Source organism: Lithobates pipiens, unplaced genomic scaffold, assembly GCF_037356315.1.
Source record: "Lithobates pipiens isolate NorthernLeopardFrog02 unplaced genomic scaffold, aLitPip1_a1.2 Scaffold_23, whole genome shotgun sequence".
Lineage (NCBI taxonomy): Eukaryota > Metazoa > Chordata > Amphibia > Anura > Ranidae > Lithobates > Lithobates pipiens.
In genome coordinates, this window is record NW_027507785.1 from 282505106 (window position 1) to 282531908 (window position 26803).

Sequence of the window (26803 nt, forward strand, 5' to 3'; positions counted from 1 at the left end):
GGATTCTGAAAAAGCATTTGATAGGGTGGGTGAGAGTTTATGGTTGGAGTTTTGAGGGAGATGGGTCTGAGAGAGAGGATAATGGGATGGGTGACGGCACTGTATGCAGATCCTAGAGCATGGGTTAAAGTTAGTGGTAGACTATCAGATTATTTTGAGATACGGAATGGCACTAAGCAGGGGTGCCCACTGTGCCCATTGTTTGCTATGGCGCTGGAGTCCTTTCTGCGCACGATTAGGGGAATTGGGAAGATCAATGGGATTTGTATTGGATCAACTGAACATAAGATCTCAGCTTATGCAGATGATCTACTATCCTCTTCTCTCCTCAAGAGTCTTTGACGGAACTGCTGTTGGAACTAGACAGGTTTGACCTTATATATAATCTTAAAATAAATATTGAGAAATCTGTGTTGTCGAGCCATGTGCCTTTTGAGGATGAGGACCACCTTGCAACAATCCTTTTTTGTTTGGCGCCTTAATTCTATATTCTATTTAGGGATCTATATCTCTTCAGATACAAAGCGCTTATAGCATCTAAACTATGGACCCTTGATGCAAATAAAATCAATAGTTGGTGTTGCGCTCCCAAAATAACATGCAATAAATAGTAAAGTGCAATATATATAATATGTTGCCTCCAAACCAAAAATAAATGGTAATTACTTAAATATTAAACAATAAACATGGTTGTATAAACAAGCACTTCAAAGCAAGTAAAGTGCAAGATGCAAGAAAAGGTGCAACAGTGATAAGCAGGTGACTATAATCAATGAATTGCATAAAAATAAAAAACATAAAAAATAAACAATAAATCAAAAAATGTGTCCAATATCACGGAACTCAAAAAAAGTTCATCAACATGACAGTGCAAAATAGTGCTGGTGAATCGCAAAAAAATCCTTCTGGATCCAAAGTGCAAAATGCAGGGTGAAAGTGCTATGCGGGTAAACGATGAATGGCACTGTGACTTCAGTGATTGTGAGTAGGGATGCACCGAAATTTCGGCCGCCAAAACATATCGGCCGAAAATGCTCTTTTCGGCAATTTGCCGAAAGGAAAAAACGGCCGATAATTGAGCCGAAAATGGAGCGGGGCCTGGGGGCGGAACTCCGCCCCCTGGTGCCGCCCATGATGGGGGGTGTATAGCGCACGAGAGCCGCCGCCGTCTGGTTGAATAGAGCGCCGGGAACATCACAGCTTTAATTTCAATAGCTGTGTGTTCCCCGTTGCGCGTCGTCACACACAACCCCTCCCCCTTGTCCGGGGGAACTTTGATAGACAGATCACCCGTCCAGATTGGACGGGTGATCTGTCTATCAAAGTGCCTGGACAAGGGGGAGGGGCTGTGTGTGACGACGCGCAACGGGGAACACACAGCTATTGAAATTAAAGCTGTGATGTTCCCGGCGCTCTATTCAACCAGACGGCTCTCTTCGCTGCACAGGGGCATCGCTGGCTGCATCACTGGGGGGGCATCGCTGGCTGCATCGCTGGGGGGGCATCGCTGGCTGCATCGCTGGGGGGGCATCGCTGGCTGCATCGCTGGGGGGGCATCGCTGGCTGCATCGCTGGGGGGGCATCGCTGGCTGCATCGCTGGGGGGGCATCGCTGGCTGCATCGCTGGGGGGGCATCGCTGGCGGCATCGCTGGGGGGGCATCGCTGGCGGCATCGCTGGGGGGGCATCGCTGGGGGGGCATCACTGGGGGCAACACTTATCTCTTTTATCATGTCGCCAGTCCCTGACCACCTCCTGTACCATGTCGCCAGTCCCTGACCACCTCCTGTACCATGTCGCCAGTCCCTGACCACCTCCTGTACCATGTCGGCAGTCTCTGACCACCTCCTGTACCATGTCGCCAGTCTCTGACCACCTCCTGTACCATGTCGCCAGTCTCTGACCACCTCCTGTACCATGTCCCTAGTCTCTGACCACCTCCTGTACCATGTCCCCAGTCTCTGACCATCTCCTGTATAAAAATATTTTTTAAAAACAGTAATTTTCGGTATCGGTTTCGGTTTTCGGCCTAGTGTATTTTTCATTTTCGGTTTCGGCACCAAAAAACCCATTTGGTGCATCCCTAATTGTGAGTCTTCGGTGTTACTGACACCCGTAGGTTTACGAACTTCTTACCTTAATGCTGGAAGGTAAGCAGCAATCAAGAGAAGAAAGGGGGTGGTCACTGTGTTTCTTCCTTCCAGGGGGGGGGGGGGCACAGTATGTGCAGAGCTACATAGATGCCTTCCTTTCATTCAGGTAGTGTTAATGGTAAGGACTGCTCCTCTGCTGCCACTTCCAGCGATATCACCCCTGTGACCACCTACTTTGACACACATAATGGGGTGCTGTAAAGCCCCCTTCTTAATTCTACTTTGAATAATGATTTGCACAAATTGAGTTTTGGTTATGGGTAGGTAAGAGGGTGGGCTTTTCTTTTCTTTTCTTTTCTTTTCTTTTCTTTCTTTTCTTTCTTTCTCCCGGTGTGTTTTCTCAGGGGGTGGGGGGTGTGTGTTTGGTGTATGTTAATGAGAAAATTTATATAGAAATATTGTACAATGTGTATTTTTATGTTGTATGTTGGAATTGGTTTTGATAAACAAAAAGTGTTTTTAAAAAATAAAAATAAAAGAGGCTGCCATTGGTTGTCAGCTGGCTGTTGTGCAAGTCTAGTTTTTTAACTGGATTTCAAAATCAGGAGTTCTGACTTGTGCTTGTTTAGGCCAGTGACTAGAGAAATATAGGAATCCAGAGACAGCCAGGTGACTAGCGTTTCTAGATTGAGGTCAGCTTGCATCTCCAATCCCTCCCCTTCATTTTTATTTATTTTTTGGCCGGTACACCAGTGAAGCTCTATACCTCCTCCAAGTGGTCAGGTGGTGTATGTTCATCTTTCCATTAGAACGCCGACATGTCAGTTTCCAGTATGAAATGGGAGCTTTCATCCCTAGCTTTCTTTTGTAGCCATTATTTAATTTAGCAGTAGGATGTACTGCAGATTAATGTATTATGAAGTACAGCTTTAGTTGAAAAGATGAGAAGATTATAGGTTTTTATTTTTTCTGAGACTGGATTTTTTTTCCTGGTTTGTCAGTTGGATTTGCTGGATAAGCGAAGCCACTTGTCGGGTATGAAATGGCTGTAGGGTGTTGTGTGATGATAGAAGTGTGAAGCATTGTTCTCTGTCTCCGGTCTTGTGATTTACTACCGTGTGAGGGAACGGCCCTAAGGATTGTCCTTCTGACTTCGCTTCTGTCTCATGGAGCTGATAATGTCTTTTTTAGCCGCTCAACGATAAGTGGGTTCGTTTTACAGAACAGGCTGCGTTTCTTGGAGGGCGCTGCGTGTTCTGATGTCTGTGCACAGTACACCTTTTGTTTTCGGAGGTTGGCAGTTCGTATCTATGAACTTTATGGACCTGGCCCTGAAGGCTGTTTGAAATTGAAATGATTATCCTCTCTCCCTCTTTTTGCACTTTTTTTTTTCTTTGCTTTTTTTTTGTGTTGGATTCTTTTTTTAACTATTGCATGTTGGGAACAGATGGCAGGGACCATCACTGCGGTGCCTAAAGGATAATTGAATCTTAATTCATATACTCTCAAGGCCACTTTATTAGGTACACCTTGCTAGTAGCGGGTGGGACCCCCTCTTGCCTTAACTGAACTGCCTTCATTCTTAGTGGCATACATCCAACAAGGTGTTGGTAACATTCCTCAGGGATTTTGGTTCATGATGCTCTATTGGATGAGAACTATTGACTGTAAAGGACATTGGAGTACAGTGATCTCATTGTCATGTTCAAGAAACCAGTGGCGAGATGATTTAAGCTTTGTGACATGGAGCATTATCCTGCTGGAAGGAGTCGCCAGAAGATGGGGACACTGTAGTCATAAAGGGATGGACAGGGATCAGCAACAATACTCAGGTAGCCAGTGGTGTTTAACCACTTAACGACCAGGGCACGACGATGTATGTCCTATTTTTGAAAAGGGATATCTCGGTAATGGCAGAAGCTGCTGCCACAACCGAGATATCCATCTCTTCAGGCGCCGGTCGTCTGTACAATAACGGTGTTCTCCACGGCGGATTCGCCGCGAGATCACCGCTATCGGCGGCGGGAGAGGTGCCACCCCCCCTCCCGCCGCACCTTCCGCCACTTACTGGAGCCGTCGGTAGCGGTGGAGGCGATCGGGTCCTTTTGCTAGCTGGGTATGGAGATGAGTGAGGCTAAGATGGCCCCCACTCAACTCTATACCATAGGAGGGCGGAAGCAATGTCAAAACGTCACTTCCGCCCATACCTCTTAAAGGTATATTTTTTTTAAAGTTCTGTCTGTCTGTCTGTCTGTCTGTCTGTCTTGTCCAAATATGAGATCTGAGGACTTTTTGACCCCAGAGCTCATATTTAAGAGGACCTGTCATGCTTTTTTCTATTACAAGGGATGTTTACATTCCTTGTAATAGGAATAAAAGTGATCCATTTTTTTTTTTAAAACGGTGTAAAAATAAATAAAATCAATTAAAATAAGAAAAAAAAAGGTTTTTAAAAACACCTCGTCACGACAAGCTTGCGCACAGAAGCGAGCGCATACGTGAGTAGCGCCCGAATATGAAAACTGTGGTCAAACCACACATGTGAGGTATCGCCGCGATCGGTAGAGCCAGAGCAATAATTCTAGCCCTAGACCTTCTCTGTAGCACAAAAAATGCAACCTGTAGAATTTTTTAAATGTCACTTATGGAGATTTTTGAGGCTAAAAGTTTGACGCCCTTCCACGAGCGGGCACAATTTTGGAGCGTGACATGTTGGGTATCAATTTACTCGGCGTACCATTATCTTTCACAATATTAAAAAAAATTGCGCTAATTTTACTGTTGTCTTATTTTTTTATTCAAAAAAGTGATTTTTTCCCAAAAAAGTGCGCTTGTAAGACCGCTGCGCAAATACGGTGTGAAAAAAAGTATTTCAATGACCGCCATTTTATTCTCTAGGGTGTTAGAAAAAAAACAATAAAAAAATGTTTGGGGGTTCTAAGTAATTTTCTAGCAAACAAAACTGTTTTAAACATGTAAACACCAAATCTGAAAAAGAGGCCTGGTCCTTAAGTGGTTAAACGTTGCTTAAATGGCACTAAGGGACCCAAAGTGTGCCAAGAAAATATCCCCCCACACCATTAAACCACCAGCCTGATCCGTTGGTACAAGGCAGGATGGACCCATGCTTTTATATTCTTTATGCCAAATTCTGACCCTACCATCTGAATGTCACAGCTTAAATTGAGACTCGTCAGACCAAACAACATTTTTTTTTTTAATCGTCTGTTGTTCAATTGTGGTGAGCCTGTGAAATTTGTAGCCTCAGTATTCTTTCTTAGCTGACAGGAGTGGCACCCGGTGTGGTCTTCTGCTCAGTAGCCCATTTGCTTCAAGGTTGGATTACCTCGTGGCCATGCTTCCGAGTCCAGCATTTGCGTCTATAGACACAGAACGGTGGACTCTGCTCCGCCCCCCCGGTGCTCGCGTCATTGGATTTGATTGACAGCAGCAGGAGCCATTGGCTGCGCTGCTATCAGCCCGTTGAGAAGGAGCCAGCGTGTTCCAGCCGACTGAATGAAGGGGTTCAGGTAAGTAAAACGGCTAGGGGGCCATTGACTGCAAGGTGTTTTTTCACCTTAATGCGAAGGATGCATTAAGGTGAAAAAACACTTACCTTTAAGGTAAAATTATGTTTAGGTGTCGTCATCTCCTCCTCAGCCTCCCTTTTACTTACCTGAGCCCTCATTCGATCCAGCGCCATGTGAGTCTGCAGCTCTTCTCTCCCCTCACTTTTGGGTCTCACTGGCTTTGCTGGGGCACAGGGGCCCATTGGCTCCCGATACTGTAAATCAAGGCCAGTGATGTCTGTGTCAATAGATGCTGCAGTGGGGCTCTGGTGCAGAGGGGGGAGAGGCCTGGTGCGCCAGCAGGGGACCCGAAAAGAAGAGGTTTGTGGCCGCTAAGTATAGACATGTTTGTAATTAAAAATAAATAAATAAATAAATTAAAAAAAGTACCTTTTTACAATCACTTTAAAGAGGAGGGCCACCTTAAAAAAATTATTACAAGTCAGCAGCTACAAATACTGCAGCTACTGACTTTTAATAAATGGACACTTACTTGTCCAGGGTGCCCACGATGTCGGCAGCAGATGACGAGCAATCGCTCATCTCTCGGCTGCCCCCGCCACCATCCTCATTCAGGGAATCAGGAAGTGAAGCATTGTGGCTTCACTGCCCGGTTCCCTGCTGCACGTGCGCGAGTTGCGCTGCGCGTCTTCACTGGTCCCCATTGTGTTCTGGGAACTGTGTGTTTCCCAGAACTCAACGGGCGGGGGGGGGGGTCCAGCTGCAGCTAGCTATTCCCAGAAGTGGGTGCAGATACCTGGATTATACAGGTATCTGCACTCCCCACCCCCCTGAAAGTTCACTTTAAAGCAGAGTTCCACCCTAATGTCTCAAACGTAAATGAATACCAATTTTATTTTCAGCCATTATCGGCACCGGTCTTTCTACTGGCAAAATGCTGATAACCCTATTTTCGACCGATATATCAGTACAGCTCTAATTCTAGTACATATGAAGGCTTCTAGTATGTTAAGGCTGGCACACATGATCAGCTTTTTTTTTTTTTTTCAGCCCAGCAGGCCACTGGCTGAGAGCACTGATTGGATGCCAATTGGCAGGCCTTTTTTTCGGTCATGCCCCTTTGTCAGAAGGCAGCTGTTCGTCCAACCTCTGTCGGACCATCTGCCATACACATGGGCCGAATGTCTGCCGGTTTCTCTTGATATATACCACCTGATGTTCGGTCTGTGTGTTTGGGGCTTTACAATTAAAACTTCTACATTTATCAGAAATGTGATCACTCTGATGACTTAGGAAGGTCATACATGGAGCAAATTTCTTTCCTGCTAGCACGGGTTACAGGAAAGAAAATCCTGTTTATAAATCGGCATATAACAAATCGGAAAAATCGTGAGTGCATGTTATACACTGATCCCTGTTGTCTCTGAGGGAAGAGGAGCAAGCGCCACTGAATTGCATAGAGCCGTGATCTCCTGTGTACCCGGCGCTCTGTCACTCACAGCCACGCCTCCTGGCCCCGCATTGGGCCACTGTTCTGTCTATCATATGAGCAGGACTAAGAGGCGTGGCTGTGAGTGACGGAGCGCCGGGTACACAGGAGATTGTGGCTCTGTGTAATTCAGCGGCACTTGCTCCTCTTCCCTCAGACAACAGGAATCGTGGGTGCGTGTATAACAAGCACCCACGATTTTCCCGATTTGTTATACGCCGATACTCCTCTTCCTGCGGACACAGCAGGGTTAATCCAACACAGGCGAGACTGCAATGATGGCGGCGATCTGCGATTTTTTTTTTTTTATTATGATTGCGGCAGACAGATCAGACACTTTTGACACGATTTTGGGACCATTGTCATATATACTGTGTGAATGTCACTGGCAGGGAAGGGGTTAAACGTTAGGGGGTGATCAAAGGGTTAAGTGTGTTCCCTCAGTGTGTTCTAACTGTAGAGGGATGGGCTCACTAGAACATGACAGATCACTGCTCCTGATCACTGGGAGCACTAGATCCCTGTCATGTTGCTACATAGGCATCTCCCCTTTTTTGCCTCTCCACGCCATCAAGGGCCACCGGCGCACTTGGAGTCTGCGGGACCCGCGGGCACGCGCCAGCTAGCCGCAGATGATGCATCGACGTCCGGGTACGTTATTTTGCGCACCTGTGCCACTCCGCCGATGTATATTGGCGTGAGCCGGTCGGCACGTGGTTAAGATCCTGAAATCGCTCTCGATGTTTTATCCCCCACACCTTTTACCATTTTTTTTGTTACCAGTCTCTAGACCCATTCTATCTTATGAGCATCTTTTTGTAAGTGAAGCCGAAAGAACTGGACACAGTATTCTAAATAAGGTCTCACTAAAGATCTATATAGGGGAATCCTGACCTCCTTCCTTCTGCTGATGACCCCTCTAAGCGAATAGAATTCTGGGATTCATCACTAAAGTGGTTGTAAACCTCATATATGAACAAAGCACATCCTTCTGTAGTGTTTACATGTCCAGAGTGCTAAGTGTAATTTCTGTCTGTTGCTTCATTCCTCTATCAGCATGAATCATTTCTGACAAGTTTTCCTGACACCAAGAGAAAAAAGGTGACGGGAGGGACCTCCGGCTAATTGACAGCCTCAGCTCTGTTGCAGTGTGAAGGGGGGTTTGTCCTTTCCCTCCAATCAGCTGTCAGAACTCTTCTCACTGGGCTTTCTGACCATTTTTTATTCTCGCACTTCAGGCAAGCATTCTAAATTCTGGACTTTGAATGGTAGATAGACAAACAATTTATGTAGGAAGATTTGTTTAATCTCTGTGTATAACCTCTGGCCAGTCACATCACTGTGCATTGTATATTTACAACCACTTTAAATTGAAGCATGCTTCTGGAGTTTGGCGGGGGGATATGATCAACATGTATGAATACATAAGGGGTCCATATAGTGAACCTGGTGTTGAGTTATTCACTTTAAGGCCAATTTTCAGCTTTCAGCGCTCTCGCTTTTTCAATGACAATTGCGCGGTCATGCTACACTGTACCCAAATGAAATGTTTATAATCCTGTTCGCACAAATAGAGCTTTCTTTTGGTGGTATTTATTCACGATTCCATTTTTAATTTTTTGCGACATAAGCGAAAAAAGGAAATGTGGAAAAAATATTTTCTTCTATTTTAAAGGAATCCAATAAATTAGAATTTTGTCATACATTTAAGCCAAAATGTATTCTGCCACATGCCTTTGGTAAAAAAAATAAAAAATAAAAGAATCCTGTTAAGTGTATAATAATTGGTTTGTGTGATCACGGACGGATGCACACAGATGATCATGTACAGATGTGCGCAGGTGATCACGGTCATATGTGTGCAGATAATCATTGGGACATGCGATTTTACTGGGATGTGTTTTGCGGACATTGTGTTTTACACTGTGTGTTACTATGCTGGTGATCAGGGTGTAAAAAGCTGTAAAAAAAAAAAAAACAGCTCATACACGCTGATCACCAGCCGGCTCCAGCGATCCGCTCTCCTCTCCGACAACTAATGTGTGAGGAGAGGAGAGCCGATCGCCTAGCAAACAGCTCTCTGTTTACATCACATGACGGCTGTCATGCTACACTGTACCCAGATGAAATTTTTATCATTTTGTTTCCACAAATAGAGCTTTCTTTTGGTATTTGATCACCTCTGGGAATTTTTTTTTTCTGCTAAACAAATTTAAAAAAAGACCGAAAAATTTGTTTCTGTTACAAAACTTTGTAAATAAGTACGTTTTCTCCTTCACTGATGGGGCTGCACTGATGGGCGCCAATGAGGTGGCACTGGGCACTAATATGCAGCATTGATAGGTACACATAGGTGGCATGAATGGGCACTGAAAGGTGGCACGGGTGAGCACTGATAGGTGGCACAGATGGGCATGGATGGGCACTGATAGGTAGCACTGATGTACACTAATAGATGGTAATGTTGGATGCCAATCAGTGCCAAACAATGCCTGCCAATCAGTGATGCCCATTGTGGGCACTGATTGGCAGCCATTGTGGGCACTGGCATCCATTGTGGGAAATGATTGGCACCCCTGGTGGTCTAGTGCAGCATACCTGGTGGTGACCAGTGGCGGCATCCTGGGGGGGGGGGGGGGGGGCTGCGCTGATAATTGGCACAGACTCCCCTCTGTCAGAGGAGCAGCCGATCTGCTCTCCTCTACTAGCATCTGACAGAAGCGAGTGAGAAAAAACAATCAACGGCTCTTCCTGTTTTCATCGTGATCAGCCGTGATGGGATACGGTGGATTGTGTGGTCAGAGACTCTGTACCTAGATCAGAGTTGCTGTTTGTCAGACTGACACACCGCAATAATGATCGCCGTGATTCGCGCCCCTGAGGGAGCACAGTGGCTTTATATCCCGGCGATGTCATATGACATCCGGTCAGAATATTGCAACCACTTTGCCGCGGTCATATTGCTATATGGTGGGCGGCAAGTGGTTAAGGTCATCACAGAGGACAAGGGGGCCCTCTTTAAGTGTGGAGGTGAACAGATTTTATTTCCAAGTATGGAAAGGTTTCTTCACAGTAAAATCTGTGAAAATATGGAATAGACTCAAGAGCTGGTTCTGTCACGCTCGGTAGATTGCTTTAAAAAATTGGATACTAACATTTATAGGTAAAGTTGATCCAGTAGAGGGAATAATGAACCGTTCCAAATACCAATCAATATTGGCACAAAACCGTCAGGCTTCTGCTAGAAAGCTGAACATGAAGAGGAACTTCATCTTTCAGCATGGCAATGACCCAAAGCATACATCCAAACCAACAAAGGAAAGGCTTCACCAGAAGTAGATTCAGTTTTGGAATGGCCCAGACCTGAATCTGATTGAATATTTATTTGTGGGGTGATCTCAAGGGGGCTGTGCACAGGTAATGCCCTCGCAATCTGACAGATTGCGAGTGTTTTTACAAAGAAGAGCGGGCAAATTTTGCCAAAGATGCACCATGCTGATGGACTCGTACTCAAAATGACTGAATGCTGTAATAAAATCCCCTCTGCCTTTAAGGCTGCATTCGGGAACACGCACTCACACCTGTACGGCTGTCAGGTTGGGACCAACAAGTGTGTCCGTGCAGCCACTGCTTCCCCATCTAGATGGAAATGCATGCAAATTTTGTGTGGACAAAGACAGTCGTTTTTATGGATGTGTGCCTGGATGGGCCTAGGTAAACGAGGCCTTTAAAGTGATGCCACTAAGCGACGCATGTGCAGCTTAATGCACAGTCTAAAGCAGTTTTTGAACAGGCAGGTCTAAAGTTTTATTGCAGGAGAGATGATACTCCATTTTTTTTTTTTAGTTAGTAAAGTTTACCATTTAATGTTAATGCAAGGTCTCCTATAAACACATTTATGATGACCTAAAATATGTGCTTACTAAAAAAAAACACTGTACTTTTCTTCAAAAAGTATTCTGTCTTGAAGTTTCTCTGGAAAAGTGTTAGGCGTTCTGTGCTGGTGTATAGAGCTAGAGTTCACATGTAGTTCAGAGACTGGTAAAACATTACCTGGATCTCTGCTGCACTCCGAAAGTTCTGCTGCCAGCATGAAACTAGAGAGTCCAACCGGCTGTAACCCTTTGTATTCTCTTCTCTTTCAGGCGTGCACTGGCATCGAGAATATTGATGAAGCGATCACACTGCTGGAACAGAACAACTGGGATTTATTAGTAAGTTGTTTTTTTTTTTATTAAGGAAATGATTTGATGCAATTCAAATATTACTATTGTGCCAAGTGCAGTAACTCATAGTAACCATCCAGAATTGAAGGAACTACGAATAACTGATGTTTGTTTTCCAGGATGCTGAAGGGTTAACCTACATGTAAAACCAATGTTCTTTTTTTTTTTTTTCTCCAACCCATATTGGTTGGCTTGTAAATGTTCTTGCCTCTAAACCAATGGTCTCCAAACTGCAGTCCAGGTGCCAGATGTGCCCCTTTACTTGCTTTTATCCAGCCCCCGGGACACAATTTTTATCTATTGATAACCACAATGGGGCATAATCCCCCCCCCCCCCCCCCCCCCGACACACAAAAGGGCAGAATTCCTCCCAATGACATGAGCAATGGGGCCCAATGACCTCAGTGATGGGGCAAAATTTTTCCCAAAGACCTCAGTGAAGGGGCACAGTTCCTCCCAATGACCTCAATGAAGGGGCACAGTTCCTCCCAATGACCTCAGTGATGGGGCACAGTTCCTCCCACTGACACTAAAGATGGGGCATTGTTTATACATGGGACATTGTTTATAAAATTGTTCACACTGGCATGAGGATATTTTCTACTCTTAATGGCCGCAGTCCGGCCCCTGTTAATTCTGAAGGACAGTAAATTGGCCCTTAGTTTAAAAAGTTTGGAGATCGCTACTGTAAACCAATACTGAGTAAAATGCATGGTGTCTGTCGTAAGGTTTTGGCTTCAGTGCTTTGAGTCTCTGCAGGAAGTGCTTTTGCACGTTAACATAAGCTGTGTGCTTGTTCCCGTAAAAGGGGGATGATTGACAGAGATCTGGCATAGCCCATATCTGTGGTGTATTGGGTGTGTGTGGATCCACTATTCAAGCCGGGTGTCTGAAGTTGAAGGAGATCAGTACAATACCTCCGTACTTCAGCGATAATGAACTTTGTGATGCAAGCCCTCAACATTATTGAGGCTATTTCCCTACACTGCAACTGGGACTTGTATAGCCATCAATTTAAGCAGCACTATATATATATATATATATATATAGTGTGTGTATGTATGTAGATATCTATCTCCTCAAGGAGCTTACATTATAAGGTCCCTAACTTGCATTCAAGCACCGATCTCCCTGTATAAACTCAATTAAAGCAGCTGAGAGCCTAACCCCTCCCCCGTGGCTTTCAGCTGCTTTATTGAAACCTATACATTTCCTTCCTATTCTGTGATCACTGACTGTACATAGATAACTGGACATCGTAACCTGTGTTTATGATACTTCAGTTTATGAATGGAGAGGAGCCACTGTCTCCTGTCCATTCATCTTCAATAGTGAGGCTGCAGAGAAAGGGACTGGGGAGTCTGTGTCCTTAGTCCCTTTCCCTATCTCAAAGGGGAGATGTCAGGAGATATCTCACCAAAGCCCACCCCCCCCCCCCCCCCCCAACAGGGCTGATAAAAAAAGTAATAATAAAATAAATAATTGTAATATTTAAAACTGAAAATTGTAAAAAAATAAAATAATAAAAAGAAATAGAATAAAAAAAAAAAAAACACCGACACCGTCCACTCCCCCCCCCCTACACAAAAATAGAAAGTATTGTAAAAAAATATATAAATTGTAAAAAAAAAAAAAAAATTTTTTTTTTTATTGTAAAATCTAAAATTGTAAGGAAAATAAAAAAAAACTACTGATAGTTCCTGCGTCATCAGTGCACATCGGTGCTGCATATTAGTGCCACTGTCACTTGACATTAAAAAAAAAATATCACTAATCGATATTGGTGAGTACTGGGGGGGGGGGGGGGGGGAGTATTGCTACTTTTACTCAGTCTTAAAAAAAAAAAAAAAAAAAAGTGGTATTGGCGCAACTTTAAAGTGGTGTTCGACACACCAATAAAAAAAGCTTACAATTCCTTAATAATAATAATAAAAAAAAAAAAAATTCTCATGTCTAAATGCCTGTTGTTAGGGGGTCCCTCGTAGTCTGCCTCCTTCAGTGCCCGGGCACCTGACATCACTTCCCCTTGGCACAGGAAGGGCTCAGCTCTGCCCCCTCCCTCCTGTCAGTCATCTGGGACATGTGACAGGTCCCAGGTGACTGCACAGCCAATCACGGCGCCGTGGGTGCCCAGCTGTGAAGCCACAGCCGAGTGACCACAGTTGCAGTGCCGGTGCCGCCGAGCGAATTGGGGAACAAGCGGAGCTTCGATTTCCCCCTCCGTTTGGACCCCCCTAAAAGAGTTCCTCAAGGGTCAGCTTTTCAGTTCTGATGACGAGGTCGTCAGGTTGTCCTAGAATGGTTCAGGTGTGCTGACTAATCTTTCTATGCTGAAACTTTCCAGGCATTAGTTGAACACTAGGATATGTGTATAAATATAGCGGGGGAGTATGTTGAAAAATAATGCAGTTTCCACTCGTTGACGTTTTGCTCTTTTATTATATAGACTCGGAAGTCTTGGTTTGACTTGTTTGCCTCTCATACAAGCATATAATGCTACATGCTGTATAGGTGTCCACTGGATTTTTACTAAACTCAGATAAAAGCAGATTCTTTGTACCTGTTTCTTATTAAACATCTCCTGTTTTTTAATGTTGCATTTGCATCAACTGGCTAAAGCAGGGCTTCTCAACCAGGGTTCCACCACTGATCTTAGTAGTTATCTGTAATGCTTCCCACCGTCACACTAATGTGTCACGAGTTGTAGATGGAGTCATTTTTAGCAGGGGTTCCCAGAGACTGGAAAGTTATTTCAAGGGTTCCTCTGTGTTGAAAATGTTGAGAAAGGCTGGGCTAAAATTACGCAGAGCTATAAAAATGTATTGTGGACAGTGAGATCTCCCTCTTTTCATTTGCTGGAAAATACCGACACCCACAGGACTCTGGGATGGGACATCTATTTCTGCATTCCATGGTTTATATTGTGTTGCTGCTATAGCTGTTCTATGATGAAACCTTGTTCTTATCTTCTCCTGATGCCCGCTTACCCCAGTATAGGAATTATATAGAGCTGATTTGGGTAAATATTTCCTGGCTGAAATACCGGCAGCAGAAGGTTTTGTGCTTCAATGTGCTATAGTCAACGTCCTGTAAAAAATATATATATATTTTTTACTAACTCAAAATCGAAGTTTTGGGGTACAGGAAGAAAAGGGGGGGGGGTGAGAGATGCACAAGAAGCAATTCAACAGACCGCAATCCAAAACAAAAGCCATTGGTAAAAGCATATTAGACATGGTCTCAGACTGCATGAGGTTCTAGATAGAAAATTCTTTAATGTGTGAACAATCAGTGCAGTCTATGACAATGGCATTACGGGGTAGAGCTGCACAATTAATTGTCGAGAATCGTTATCACAATCTTGATTAAAGTGTTTCACAATTCTTTCTATGCAAAGAATTCTCTCTGCTCTTCTGAAGACATAGCCCTCAAAAGAAAGGAAGAGAAAAACTGGCCAGTCTGCCAAGAATAAAAACATTCTTTATCTGTTAAACTTAAGTATAAACATTGTAACAATTTTGTCAATGGAAAAGACTTTGTGTGTATGTGAAAAATTCTAATCACTTAAACACTAAACATTTTTCTGACATTTGTTGGTTGCAAGTTAAAATCATGCTAGAAAATTACTTGGAACCCCTGAACATATATATATATATATATATATATATATATATATATATATATATATATATATATATATATATATATATATATATATATATATATATATATATATATATATATATATATATATATATATATATATATTATAAATATTTTATTAGGCATAACTCATTATGCCTTTGTCTTGCAGGTTGTGTTTTTATTTATTTTTTTGAGAATTTACAACCACTTTAAAGTGACCCTAAACTCCGGTTTAAAAAAAAAAAATCAGTTCAAGTTTGTATTCTTCAAAAAGGAACTTGTGTTGCTCTCTGCTTGCTCCAAATCTCCAACTTCCTTTTTTCTTTTTTGGCTGCTATTATCCGACTTCTTGTTTTTGTTCTCCTTGGTCCCACTGTATGTAGGAAACTAGCCACTCTCTCTTGCTCACTTCTGAGATTTGTAGTGTGCATAGAGTGGTGCACGGGACCACAACAAACGCTCCCTAGTTTATTTGAAACAAAAGTAAGTGGAGTATTGGGATTGGATTGGGAGTTCAGAGGAGATTGCAATGAAGCAGAGAAGCACAGTAAGGCCCCTTTCACACATGTGGACTGTTTGTCTGTTTATCATCCATCTGTTGATGGATGAAAAACGGACATCAACGCATCTCTATGGAAAAACGGATGATCATCCATTTACATCTGCATCTGTCAACATCAGTTTTTTGGAACAGGTCACAGCCCTATTTGTTTTCTGTTAAAAAAACGGGACGGACAAACAGTCAATTTTTGCACCTGTTTTTGCATTGGTTTTTAGGAGCCAGCACCTGTGTCCTAACAGCCAGTGACTATTCTGCTGTCAGTCGGGGTTCCTGCTGACAGCACAGACTGAATGCAGAGCGGGGCACTGTGTGCAAAAGGCAAGGGGGCATGGGCAGTGTAATACGGGGGGGGGGGGGTCAGTGTGTACATACAGGCTATTTCACTTGCCAGTTTTTCAATGTAATTGCCAGCTCTTAGTTTACTTTATTGCACTGCAGAAGGAGCTGTTAAGTAGAGAAAGGGGTAGGGTCACTCGGTGATGTCCCTGGTGACCCCACCTCTTTGTTTATTTTAGCGATGCACCAACTGACCGTGCCTTCTCCTGCGCTATAAAGTAAACCAAGAGCTAGCAATTACATTGAAAGCCGGCAAGTGAAAAGGCCTGTATGTACACGCTGCTCTCTCTCTGTATACACTTCTTCTCTTCTGCCCCTCTCCTTGCAGATGCTGCCCCTCCCACCCCTCGCCATAAAGAGGACATGTCACCTATATGCTTTCACACACTATTGGTCCACTATGTGATAGCAATAATGTCATGTTAAAAAAAGAAAAACCTTTAAAGAGAGACCTAAAAAAAAAAAAAATAGAAAACAAAAACGTTACACACATACAGTATCTCTATCTCACTATATCTTTTCATGTGACAACACTGAAGAAATGACACTTTGCTACAATGTAAAGTAGTGAGTGTACAGCTTGTATAACAGTGTAAATTTGCTGTCCCCTCAAAATAACTCAAAACACAGCCAATAATGTCGAAACAGCTGGCAACAAAAGTGAGTACACCCCTAAGTGAAAATGTCCAAATTGGGCTCAATTAGCAATTTTCCCTCCCCTGTGTCATGTAACTCATTAGTGTTACAAGGTCTCTGGTGTGAATAGGGAGCAGGTGTGTTAAATTTGGTGTTATCGCTCTCACTCTCTCATACTGGTCACTGGAAGTTAAACATGGCACCTCATGGCAAAGAACTCTGAGGATCTGAAAACAAGAATTGTTGCTCTACATAAAGATGGCCTAGGCTATAAGAAAATTGCCAAGACTCTGAAACTGAGCTGCAGCCTGGTGGCCAAGACCATACAGAGGTTTAACAGGACAGGTTCCACTCAGAACCGGCCTCACCATGGTCGACCAAAGAAGTTGAGTGCATGTTCTCAGCGTCATATCCAGAGGTTGTCCTTTGGAAATAGATGTATGAGTGCTGCCAGCATTGCTGCAGAGGTTGAATGGGGTGGGGGGTCAGCTTGTCAATGCTCAGACCATACGCTGCACACAGCATCAAATTGATCTGCATGACTGTCGTCCCAGAAGGAAGCCTCTTCTAAAGATGATGCACAAGAAAGCCTGCAAACAGTTTGCTGAAGACAAGCAGACTAAGGACATGGATTACTGGAACCATGTCCTGTGGTCTGATGAGACCAAGATAAACTTATTTGGTTCAGTTGGTGTCAAGTGTGTGTCTGGTAACCGGGTGAGGAGTACAAAGGCAAGTGTGTTTTGCCTACATTCAAACATGGTGGTGGGAGTGTCATTATCTTGGGCTGCATAAGTACTGCCAGCACTGGGGAGCTACAGTTCATTGAGGGAACCATGAATGCCAACATGTACTGTGACATACTGAAGCAGAGCATGATCCCCTCCCTTCGGAGACTGGGCCGCAGGGCAGTATTCCAATAGAACGACCACAAACACACCTACAAGATGACCACTGCCTTGCTAAAGAAGGTGAGGGTAAAGGTGATGGACTGGCCATGCATGTCTCCAGACCTAAACCCTATTGAGCAACTGTGGGGCATCCTCAAACGGAAGGTGGAGTGGCGCAAGGTCTCTAACATCCACCAACTCCGTGATGTCATCATGGAGGAGTGGAAGAGGGCTCCAGTGGCAACCTGTGAAGCTCTGGTGATCTCCATGCCCAAGAGGGTTAAGGCAGTTCTGGAAAATAATGGCGGCCACACAAAATATTGACACTTTGGGCCCAATTTGTACGTTTTCACTTAGGGGTGTACTTACCTTTGTTGCCAGCAGTTTAAACATTAATGGCTGTGTGTTGAGTTATTTTGAGGGGACAGCAAATTTACACTGTTATACAAGCTGTACACTCACTACTTTACATTGTAGCAAAGTGTCATTTCTTCAGTGTTGTCATATGAAAAGATAGAATAAAATATTTACAAGTATGTGAGGGGTGCGCTCACTTTCGTGAGATACTGTATATAAAAACCCATGCATTGGGGCACCTATGTGCAAAAACTGCAATTCTGCAAGACATTTTCTATATCGCTGCACATGTCTGCGAAATAAATTATTTTAGCACCTGAGCTCTTTGGAAACTCTATACGTATGAACTATAGGGGCCTTTTAAAGTGGTTGCAAACCTTTTACACATCACTTTTACCTAGAGGTAAGCCTCTATAAGGCTTACCTGTAGGTACTGGAAATATCTCCTAAGCCTGCACAGTTTAGGAGATATTTTCCATATACACTTGCATCGGTGCGTTCGCACTAAAGAGAGGGCAGGATCGTGTTTCTGAAGGGCCCGTGCTGTGACCGTCGGTTCCCGCGCGACTCCGGCCATTCACGGCCCTGGAAGGAAGAGGGGCGAAGATGGATGCAGCCACCAGCGATGCTTTTACTTTTCAGGGAACAAAAGAGGAAGTAAAACCCATCAGGTAAAGCCCCCTAAAGGACTCCAGCTAGTGGATAGAAAAACTGATGTAAACTGAATCTGTTTTTTTTTTTTTTTTTTTTTTTTTTTTTTCCAACTTTTTTTTTAATTGATGAAGTAGGCAGACTGCCTCTGTGAAAGGGGCCTAAGAAACAGTTTAAGCAAGAGTAGATTACAGGTGCATTATGTAGTGGATGTGTATGGATTATTATTGGAGAACAAGGATAACTGTCCAGGTGACACCTTATGATTTGCACTGATCCATCCATCCATCCATCCATCCACCCACCACCTGAGCTGCTGCTGATAGTCAGAGTTCCGGAGGAGACAACTAGACCTGGCTTTGGGGATGACCAAACAGAGGGTGCATATGATCTGATCGATCATATAAGAGCGTGTTTGGACCTTTTGTTGTGACGTTCAATATAGTGAGGTGAGAGCATACCCAAAGGGGGCTCACTGCAGTGGAGGTATCTCTCTTGTGTGCAGTATCATTTATTTCTATGGTTTAATGTCCATTTAAATCAAGTTTCCATCAGACAATTCAAAATTCTGAAATTAAGGGGAATGTGTAATGAATTATAGACTCCATGTAAAGGATAAGTTCACCTTTTTAAATAAAATAATAAATGCACATTTTTCTTGCAGGTAAAAAATGTGCATTTATTTTTTGTTTTTGTAGGAGCCTTGAAAGCATTGCACCCATGATCAGTAGATCACCGATGCAATGCAGGGTTCCTGCAGATGGTATGTGTAAGCTATCTCCTTGTACAGGCAGACAGTTACACGTTGACAGGAAGAATCGATGAACTACATGGAGCACTCACTAGCGCCCTGTTAGTTCATTGAGAGCTACAAGTCATCGTCTGCAAAGCTATTGGTACTTGTAGAAATCTGTGAATGAATGACGCAACAGCGTGGGCGGAGCCCCGCACAACTGCACTTTTTTCAAATAGTGGCAGCAGGTGCAGGGAGGAGATTCGCAGCCCGCTGTCACGGGGAGGGGATCGGGGACCAGCTGAAGGAGCAGGAACATGTTGCGTGTTGCAACCTAAAAATGGGTGGAACATGTAACCTGTTTCCAGGTTGAGGTGAATTTATTCTTTAACCCAGGGGTAGGCAACCTCAGGCCTCCAGCTGTGGGGAAACTACAAATCCCATCATGCTTCTGCTTCTAGGACTCGTGTCTGTGATTGTCAGGGTCTTGCAATGTATCATGGGACTTGTAGTTTCAAAACAGCTGGAGGGTCGAGGTTGCCTACCTCGCTTTAACCCCTTTCCCGACCACGCTATAGCCGGCTCAGATGATCACCGATCAGGGGAAAGGGCCAATCACCACAACCCTTTACCATGTGATCAGCTGTGTCCAATAACAGCTGATCATGGAAGTAAACACAAGCTGGTTATTGGCTTTTCTTTCCTTATGCTGACTGTCAGGAGAGAAAAAGAGACCTGATAACCGGCTTGTGTTAAAGCAGGGGTCTCAAACTGGTGGCCCTCCAGCTGTTGCGAAAAAGTTGCATCATGTCTCTGCTTGTGGGAGTCATGCTTATAACTGTCAGCCCTGCAATGCCTCATGGGACTTGTAGTTTCACAACAGCTGGAGGGCCATCAGTTTGACATCTGTATTAAAGGACATTGGCACTGATTATCAGTATCCTGTTAACCGTGCAGTCCCAACAGTACCCACTAGTGTCACCTATCGGTGCCCATCAGTTCAGTGCCCATCAGTTCAGTGCCCATCGGTGCAGCCTATCGGAGCCCATCAATGTAAGCCGCCTCAGCGCAGATCAGTGACGGAGAAAAATGTCCTGTTTGCAAGATTTTATAACAAACTATAGTTTTTTTAATATACTTTATAATATTTATGTGTAATAAAAATAAAACCCAATGGTGCATACATAGCATCAAAAGAGAGCTCTATTTGTGTGAAAAAAATGCAAAAAATGTCATATGGGTACAGTGTTGCATGACCGCACAATTATTCAAAGTGTAATGGTGCTGAAAGCTGAAAATTGGCCTGGGCAGAAAGGGGGTAAAAGTTCCCAGTAGGCAAGTGGTTAAACAGAAGACCCAGTGGTGTGTAGAATTAAAGGCTGAAATTTGTATTTAATAAAATGCCGTTGTGGTTCTTGATGCGCTCCTATCCTATACATAATCTCCAGGCCTGCGATACGTGATTAGTCGTCTGTTGATAAACGTACGCCCGCATTCTCCTGTTTGTTCTTTAGATCTTTACACACAGGAAACCGTTAGATTTTATAACAAATCTCAGAGTTCAAATCCCCAGATTATTTCTGGAAATATCAGCATTTGCAAGTCTAGAATCGGCGCTCCCCCCTCCCCGCCTCGTACTCTGTTTTCTTTGCAACGTCGCCAAGAAAAAAAAAAAAAAAAAAAGCACAACAAAACTGCAGAGTCATCGTTCAGGCAACAAGCAACGAGATTGGCCTTTTGGTGTGATGAAAACTGCTTTTATTCCTGGCAATAGAGAGCTCTTTGTGGTCGGGACTCATCTTGGAGGGAGAGAAGGCACGGCTCGAGTGCTTTCACTGCGCAGTGTGCGCTCGCTGTCATGATTTTACAATAACAAAAAGTTTTCAACTGATAATAATCACACTTGCTTCTAAGAAGTCTGCAGGCCTGATCTGCCTTCCCGAACTGTTCAGAAACCACAGATGACTCAAAAGAAGGGGAACATATGCGGGTGTGTTTCATTTGGTGCCCAGGCGGTGCTTTCCCTCTTCAAGAAAAACTCTGAACGGACCACGTTAATATAACTTTGTTATACGTTCAGTGGAAACACGTCTTTACTACTTTTGGGGGTTCCGTGCCGTTTAAAATTTTACTAAGCAGAAGTTCTATTAAAGTGGAAGTAAACCCATCAACCCAACAGTTAAAAAAAAAAAAAAAAAAAAAAAAAAAGGCATGCCGGGAATGCTAACTGCACATTGGCTGTGCTCTCAGCCAAACGATCAAACCGTCCAATGGCTGGTGTCATAACGAATCACATGTGCAGCACCATAGCAGTTGAAGATTAAACAGAGGCAAAGATGGCAGCTTCCTTGGCTGAAAACGATAGGGGAGTTTACTTCCACTTTAAAGTATGTATTTTTAGGCCTCGTTCCCATGGGGCAGGCCGTATTTACCTGCACAGGCATTCCGTGCATTTCTGTGCAGGCAGCCCCATTGATGTCTATTGGGGTGCAGCTGTTGCGCGCGCACACACACAGCCACTGCTCCTAGTCTGGCATAACCCCAAATGCACACAGTCTGCGTTCGGGGCCGGGCACCTGAAGGAATGTCAAATTGGGAGCAGCGACTGTGTCTCGGCATCAGCTGCGTCCCAATAGATATCAATAGGACTACCTGCATGGTATGCATGATGGTGATCCTATGGCGCAGAAGTTTTTTTTTTTTTTTTTACCTTAGACCCCTTTCACACTGCCAGCATTTTTCAGGTGCTACAGCGCTGTAAATTGTGCCTGAAAATGGCTCCATTCACTCCAGTGTGAAAGCCCGAGGGCTTTCATGCTGGAGCGGTGCGCTGGCAGGGCGTCAGAAAAAGTCCTGCCAGCAGCTTTTTTGGAGCGGTGAAGCAGTGATGAACTCACCGCTGCTCCCCATTGAAATCAGTGGGGCAGCACTGAGATACCGCTAGCAAAAACGCCGCTCCGGTGGCATTTTGCGGGCAGATGTAACCCCTTTTCGGCTGCTAGCGGGGGGGTTAAAAGCGCCGCTAAAAATAACACCGCTTTACTGCGGACGCCCGGGGCGGCTCGGTGTGAAAGCCCTCTTAATGCAGAGAATGAGTTCAGATAAAAAAAAAAAAAAAAAAAAAAAAAACCTTCTGCCTTTAAAACCACTTTAACACCCAGCCACCTCTGGACCCCCAAATTCCTTTTTTTGCTGCTGTGATCTCACTGTTTATGTAGGGAAGGTAGCCACCCTCATTTGCTCACGCCTGAGAATGGACTAAGTACACTGGACTATGGCATGGGTAGTGCACATGGCCACAATTAACCACTTGCTTACTAGGCACTTTCACCCCCTTCCTGCCCAGGCCAATTTTCATCTTTTAGCACCGTCACACTTTGAATAGCAATTGTGCAGTCATGAAACACTGTACCCATATGATATAATTTTATTTATTTTCATACAAATGGAGCTTTCTTTTGGTGGTATTTATTCACCACTGGGTTTTTAATTTTTTGCTAAATAAACAAAAATAGAACGTAAACCTAGTTTGTTATAAAATTTTGCAAACGGGTAATTTTTCTCCTTTACTGATGTGCACTGACGGCCGTCACTGGTAGGCGGCACTGGTAGGCAGCACTGGCGGGCGGCACTGGTAGGCGGCACTGGCGGGCGGCACTGGCAGGCGGCACTGTCGGGCGACACTGGCAGGCGGCACTGTCGGGCGACACTGGCAGGCAGCACTGTCGGGCGACACTGGCAGGCAGCACTGTCGGGCGACACTGGCAGGCAGCACTGTCGGGCGACACTGGCAGGCAGCACTGTCGGGCGACACTGGCAGGCAGCACTGTCGGGCGACACTGGCAGGCAGCACTGTCGGGCGACACTGGCAGGCAGCACTGTCGGGCGACACTGGCAGGCAGCACTGACGGACACTGTTGAGACTGCACTGAAAATCAGTGCCCTGATTATAAGTGTAGATTTCCCTTTTACACTAGCTGGTTAGTGCCTCTTGTCTCCTCATAAGGAAAGGAATGCCGATAACTGGCTTGTGTTTACATTGTGATCAGCTGTGATTGGACACAGCTGTTCACCTGGTAAAGAGCATCTGATTGGCCCTTTACCTGAGTCTGGGGTCAGCTGTGTCCTGAGGAATTATTGATCAGAGTGCGTCGCCAACGATTACGGGAGGAGCTGGCTGTGCTGTAGCCATCATTTGGCTATAGCGCGGTCGGCGAGTGGTTAATGTGCACGGCTTGTTCCAAACAGACATGAGGGGACAATGAAAAGTTTAAGAGCTCACAGAGGGCATTACAAGAGGCAGAAAAACCTAGTAAGAAGCCCATTTTATGAAGAAAAAAAAAAACACTAGTGCATATGTATGGAATATTTTAGAGTATAGGGGTAAAGTGTCAATTGAAATTATATATGATTATATATATTATTATATATGAATGCAAGTACCATGCAATGACACTGGGCACTATTACCATCACATAGCTCTCTGGTCATTTAAAATAAATAATTGGATACTTTTTTCTTCAGCTGCTTTTTGTGATGTGGTCTTGTGCCCACTTGTTTCCCTCCTCTCCCACAACTGGAAGCACTTGGGGGCAGAGCATGCAGAAGACACTTGGCATCACACCAGATGCTCCCGAAGTTGCTCTGCAGACTGCATGGCTACTGCATCTTTCAATCAAACTGTGTAGGCCTGGACGGGGCAGTGTGACAGCTGGATCTGACTACTGGACTACAGGCATTGTGACCCTTCGCCCCCAAGTCAGGGGAAAAATCATAAACAAATTAGGCTAGGATGTATCTGCATCTCTGCCTAGCGTGGTCAGTTTGAAACTGCAACCAAGAGGATCCCCAGGTCTTTAGTAACAGCATAGGCAATAAAAACTTTAGTTTTTAAACCCAGAGCAGGAAAGTCACTTTCCCCTTTAGTAGTACAGGTCCTCTCTCCTTAGTTTGCCCCAAAGACTGACTTTTTCTTGTAGCTCCAAGTGTCCTTGCAGAACTACTAAGAACTTCCTGCCAGGGAGCGTACACTGCTCATATCATGCAACAATCAGCTGGTGTATTGAATTGAGACTTCATGTCCCACGATTTCCTGTGCCACCGGCCCCCCCCCTGTGCAAGCATGTCAGTATCAGAGCATTTAAAGTGTTTCTAAACCCACAACAGTAAAATCAGTCTGTATATGCAGTAAAGAATGCTTGTTTTATAACCAAAGCAGTTTTTTGATCATGTCTTCTCTGATCCTATCATTCTTCCAGAGTCCCCAATATGTCTCCTTATAGTACAGAGGCTAGGGGACAAGCTGCACATGCTCAGTTTGGTGTGTATTGCTAGAGCGTTTTTTTTTTTTCTTGGGAGGGTGCATGTGATGAGCACAGGGCAACGGCACCTGCATCCTCATAGGACAATCATGGGAGAATGAAAACCCCGTTCTGTGACAGGAGAAGACAGAGATTTTGTGTTTCTGCTAAGCCGGAACACGGATCTCTGTCTTACAGTACAAGCACTTCCCCCACACAGAAACCACCCGCTAGGGACACATTTAACACTTTAAATTGCCCCTGATGTTAACCCCTTCCCAGCCAATGTCATTAGGACAGTGACGGTGCATATTTTTTTTTAGCACTGATCACTGTATTTGTGTCACTGGTCCCCAAAAAAGTGTTAGTGTCGCTTAGTATCAGGTTTGTCCGCCTCAAGGACGCAGTTCCGCTATAATGCCGCATACACACGATCGGAATTCCAGCCAGAAAAAGACCGATGAGAGTTTTCATCGGAAAATGCGACCGTGTGTATGCTCCATCGGAATTTAGCTGTCCGAATTTCTGCCAGCCAAAAATTGATAGCATGTTCTCAATTTCTGATCGTGTGTATGCAATTCGGACACGCCAAAAATCACGCATGCTCAGATTTAACTGAGACTGAAGCTATTGGCTACAGGCTATTGAACTTCCTTTTTCTAGTCCTGTCGTACGTGTTGTATGTCACTGCGTTTATAAATGATCGTAATTTGATGTGACCGTGTGTAGGCAAGACAGCTCGAGCCGAATTCCATCGGGAAAACCATCAGAGCTTTTTCAGACGAGAATTCCGATCGTGTGTACGTGGCATAAAAGTCTCTGATCGCTGCCATTACTAGTACAAAAAAAAATGCCATAAAAATATCCCATAGTTTGTAGACGCTAATAACTTTTTGTGCAAACCAATCAAAATACACTCATTACAATTTTTTTTTTTTTTTTACTAAAAATATGTAGCCGAATACTTATTGTCCTAAATTATAAGGAAATTAGATTTTTTTTTTTTTTTTAATTTCTTTTAATTGGATGTGTTTTTTATAGCAGAAAGTAAAAAAATATTTTTATTTTTTTCAAAATTGTCAGTTTGTATTGTATTTTTTAAAAACGGCAGAGGTAATAAAATACAACCAAAAGAAAGCTCTGTTTGTTTAAAAAAAAAAAAAAAAAAAAAAAGGACATCAATTTCATTTGGGTACAGGGTCGCACGACCGCACAATTATGTCTTACAGCACTGCGTTACTTTATCGTAAAAAATGGCCTGGTCAGGAAGGGGGTAAAACCTTCCGGGGCTGAAGTGGTTAACTTTGTACTGCAACACACCACAGTATGTGTTTGATGCATGTTATGATCTGAATGGGCTATCTATCTATCTATCTATCCAGTAGAACCATTTTTCATAGCAAATTGTCATTAATGTAAAAATGTGTAAATCTAGGGTTCCTTTAATAACGGTCTTTACAGATTCAATTTCAATCCGTCGTTCCCGGTCTTCATTAACCGCACGGCATTCACGAGCCTGTTTGAAAAATCACTTGTTGCCGGAGTTGCTGTCGTGGTGTCTTTTTGCCCTCTAGTGGTTCTTGTTGAGTAATGCAGCCCACCACTGGTGTCAGCTCTCCAACTCCATTTCTTCCATGAGCCGACAAAAAATGTAAACTAATTGACTTCCAATTGCAGTGACTTCCAGAAACCAGAATTGGAGTAGAAGATTTATTTTTGGAATGTTTTTTTTTTTTTTTTTTTTTTTTTTTTTTTTTTTTTTGCTTGATCTAGAAATCCCTAATATTTACCGCGGAGTATATGAGCTACAACTGCTGAATCGAGTTTTAAAGCTGCATGCACCAGGGTGGTTGTTCTGATCCTGTTTTTTTTTTTTTTTTTTCTTAATTTTTTTTTTTTTTTTAATCTAGTGATTTACTGACCTGGAATTGGCACACAGCCAGTAATTTCTCTGCTCAGCCCTGGAACCTGTGCATTTAACAATGCCAGCTCCCATATTCCTATCATTGCAGGATCTCTATAAAAGGCTTTTATAGTATTTTTTGTGTATATTTCTTGTAAGTATCAGTTATACATATGTTTTATGTACTGCTTGCAGTCAGCAGTTACCAAGCACTAGACTACTACTACTTTTTTTTTTTTTTTTTTACTATCATGGTATTGAAATCTGGATTAGCCTCTTCTGTGAATTGACTTGTATGGCAGGATGTCAGATTAAATATACTCAACTAAATGAGTCAGAGCGGCAACCTGTTCACAGTGGCTTAGTGGTTTGCACTTATGTCTTTCTGCACTGGGGTCATCCGTTCAGATCCTGCATGAAGTTTGCATGTTCTCTCTGTGCATTTGTGAGTTT

General features: G+C 43.8%; 1 protein-coding gene across 2 annotated transcripts in view; it reads left to right on the forward strand.

Annotated features, from left to right (window-relative positions):
• The window catches only part of FAF1 (Fas associated factor 1), a 440039-nt gene that overhangs the window by 62923 nt on the left and 350313 nt on the right, over positions 1-26803 (forward strand). For both annotated transcript variants that reach the window (XM_077450266.1, XM_077450265.1), the window contains exon 2: positions 11257-11325. In XM_077450266.1, the coding sequence (XP_077306392.1) occupies positions 11257-11325 (69 nt within the window). The remainder of the gene's footprint in view (positions 1-11256; positions 11326-26803) is intronic.